General features: G+C 32.7%; 1 protein-coding gene across 1 annotated transcript; it reads right to left on the reverse strand.

The window, feature by feature from the left end:
• Positions 1 to 336: 336 nt before the first annotated feature.
• LOC145592601 (cytochrome P450 76AD1-like) lies at positions 337 to 3061 on the reverse strand. The gene is made up of 2 exons (XM_081649105.1): positions 1836 to 3061; positions 337 to 962 (listed from the first exon to the last, which is right to left on the reverse strand). The coding sequence occupies exons 1-2, from the start codon at positions 2715 to 2717 to the stop codon at positions 354 to 356; spliced, it is 1491 nt and encodes a 496-aa protein (XP_081505231.1). The 5' UTR covers positions 2718 to 3061; the 3' UTR covers positions 337 to 353.
• Positions 3062 to 3595: the final 534 nt, after the last annotated feature.

Raw genomic sequence — 3595 nt, forward strand, 5'->3', positions numbered from 1 at the left:
AGCCCAATTCACACCGACTGGGCTTTATCACAAAATGTCTGAAGATGGGTTATTGATGGATTGGCCCAAAAATAGGCCTAGTCATGAGCCCAAGAATTGGCCCATATTTAAGCTTACGCATGGTTCAAAGCCCAATCTGAATCCATCATGCAAATTGCAAATTTCATAGAGCAGGGTTTGAAATACTTGTCTACTTAAAATTGCAGTTAACACAGAAGTTAGCTAACAATTGGCAACATTTTGATTATTGATTGAACAACAATATAACTAATCAACGGTAAACACAATGATTATGAAGTAATTAAAACGTGTAACAAGATGAGGTGACTAATACATAAGACAAGATATGATAATCAATATTTAAGTACCGGAATGATTTGAAGAGGCTTAGTCTTTTGTAAAGCAATCCCAAATTTCTCATCCATGTCTAAATCTTTTGGATCCACACCTTCTTCAAGCTTCCAATTGAAAAATTGAAGTAGAGTAGCTAACATCAAAGTTAACATTCTAATAGCCAGATTCATTCCGGGGCATATCCTTCTTCCAGCTCCAAAAGGTATCAGGCCGAAATCTCTTCCTTTAACATCAATCTCGGAACCCATAAACCTCTCTGGTGAAAATACGTCAGGGTTCTCCCATGCTTGAGGATCTCTTCCGATAGCCCATAAATTAACAAGTATTTGTGCATCCTTTGGCACAACATAGCCAAATAGTTCAACATCACAATTAGCTTTACGAGGCAAGAGAAATACAGTTGGTGGGTGTAGTCGCAATGTTTCTTTGATAATTGCCTGTAAGTAAGGTAACTTAATAATGTCTGATTCTTGAATTTGTCTATCCTTGCCTAAGACTTGCTCAATTTCTTTTTGAGCTTTGTCCATCATTTTAGAATTCCGAATTAACTCTGCCATTGCCCATTCAAAAGTACTTGATGTAGTGTCAGTCCCGGCATCAAATATATCCTGAAATTCATAAATTATACTTATTTTAAGCAAGAAATAAGTTGGCAATTAATTTAACAGCTTTATAACTTATTTTACCAATTATTATAAGAATACAATATAACCTAATCAATGAATTTTCTTTAATTAATTTCTTTGTAGATATTTGTAGGGTCTAAGCATTTGCACCCTTGACCTTTTGTAGAGAATGTGAGGTCTAACACTCTCCTAATCACAGACATCGCTTTTGTAAGTTATTAGATTTGTATTTGCCACTTTTAGCTAGAATGTATTTCACTATTTTGTATCTATTCAACAATGTATACTTTCTTTATCTTATAAAATAATGTTCTTATCAATCAATATATTATTTGATTGTTCTTAACGGAATTTTCTTGTATTATTGTGCATGCACCGATTGCGCTCTAATTTCTCTTACTATTTTTGTTTTTTCATTCAAATACATCAAAATCTGACTCTTTCAAACGTATAATATTTTTTTTTTTGGTTACTATTTCCTATATTTGTTGCAAAGCATCGGTAGTATAGTAAGACAATTATTTGGAAGGAATCATGGAAAGAGTTATAACAACTAACAAGTATACTTTAATTAAAATCTGATCTATTGTGATTGTGACAGATCAGAGTTTAACGAGGTCCAAATAAATGTGGTTTATATATTTGTCACATATCTAATCAATGAATGGTTATAATGTAAATTTGGGTTTCTTGAAAAATCACGTTATGCCATTGCATGCACAAGCTTATTATTGCTAGAGTAAAAGATTTACGAATTAGTAAATGCTAGCTTGATAATTGCAGTGTAATTAGCTTAATTTGTTAAAATCTTTGGTGTGAATCTAAGAAGTAATATGAAAAATAAAATGAACTTACGACTAGAAGATGGTTAATCTCGCCCATGCTAAGCTCCTTCTGTTTGTAGAGGTCGAGAAGAACGTCAAGCACATCATTAGTCTTTGTAGTTGTACTTGATGCTTCACTACCAAGCCTTTGAGTGATTATACTTTGAAAAACAGCAATTAGCTTGTCAAAACTAGACGCTAATCGCCGTCGAATACCCGAAGGATCGACACATCCTAAGATTGGAAAGTAATCAGCATAGTTAGGCTTGCCAATATCTTCCATAATATTCCATATAAGTTCTTTGAATTGTTGAGATGTGTGGGATTTATGGTGGGCTAATTCGACCGAAAAGAATAGTTTTGATAACAAATTGAGGGAAGTAGTAAATGCAGCCTTGCCAATATCAACGGCTTGCCCTTTTTGTGCACATTCTTGTACATATTGAAAAAGTTGTTGTACCTTGGCATGCCTAAGGCTTTGGCAACTATCAAGTCTTTGAGGAGAAAGTAAATGAACGGCCGTCATCTTTCTAAAATTCCTCCACTTTGGGGAGACAGGCAACCACGACATGGTGAGTTTGTGATGGTCACCGACAGTGACAGAATTAGGAACAGTACGGTTAGAAAGAGGGTAGTCTTTTTTTAAGAACAATTCTTTGGCTACTTCAGCTGATGACACAACAATAGTTGTGACACTGCCTAGACGTAGGGATATTAGAGGACCGTGAATCTTGGCGAGGTTAGCAAATGACCGGTGAGGTTTGTCACCAACTTCAAGAATGTTGCCGATTATTGGAAGTGGTTTAGGACCTGGAGGAAGAAGTTTGGAAGTTTGGCTAGTAAATAATATTTTAATGAAATGAAAAGCAATGAACCAAATTGCAAGTACCATTGCTAGGCTTGTGTTATCCATGATTTGTTCTCCTCCAAAAGAAGTATTAAAAAATTATTGTAATAGGAGTTAGTTAGTTTTTGCTATGTTGTGCATACTTACGTAAATGTCTAGCATCTTCTATTTATAATGATTGTATCAGTACATCCGAGAAGAAAGGAATCATCAATACTATATACTAAAGTAATCACCAGCATTATCCCCAAATTACACATGTCACACTCACATTAAAAATTTTCCCGCCAAAAATATTTTTTTTTTCTTTTTTTTTAAATAATAAAGCTAATAAATAAATAAAAAGAGAATATACAACCTAACAAACAACCTAAAAAATAGAATAACAAATGCCCTAAAAAAAAAATAGAATAACAATAACAACTTAAATAAATAAATTTAATCGTTAATCTATAAAATGCATTATACATTCCTTTCAATCTATGTATTGTTTGTTTTTTACTTAAAAAAAGGATTTTCACAATTAGAGATAAGTACTTTACATTAATGTATTTAATCTATATAAATTTGATAATATAAATAGAAACTATGTATAATCTATTAAAAAAAGTTTTTTTTTTTTTAATATCCGAGCGTTTGCTCGGGCAAAAAACTAGTGACATACTATAATCAAATTTTCAGATTTCTAACAAGGTGATTAAGCCTTCCCCCCCCCCCCCCCCCCTCTTAAAAAAAATAATAAAAAAAAATGAAAAAGTATAAATTCAGAAATTTCACTTATTTCAGTAGTGTTTGGGTTTTTATTAAATTGGATGGACCGAATTGGACTTTGACAAATCCAATAAAATCGCTCTAGTTTGATATCTCATGGTTTTGAACACTTGAAACAATGAAATTAAACCTAAACATCTAGTTATCAATATTTCAAAAGATAAATGTAGGTT

The sequence above is a fragment of the Chenopodium album genome, chromosome 18, assembly GCF_948465745.1.
Source record: "Chenopodium album chromosome 18, dcCheAlbu1.1, whole genome shotgun sequence".
In the NCBI taxonomy this organism is placed as follows: Eukaryota; Viridiplantae; Streptophyta; class Magnoliopsida; order Caryophyllales; family Amaranthaceae; genus Chenopodium; species Chenopodium album.

Coding starts and splice junctions, on each gene's coding strand:
- LOC145592601 (XM_081649105.1), bottom strand. CDS start 2,717: ATGGATAACACAAGCCTAGCAATGGTACTTGCAATTTGGTTCATTGCT. Junction 963..1,835: donor AGATTAACCATCTTCTAGTC/GTAAGTTCATTT, acceptor TATGAATTTCAG/GATATATTTGATGCCGGGAC.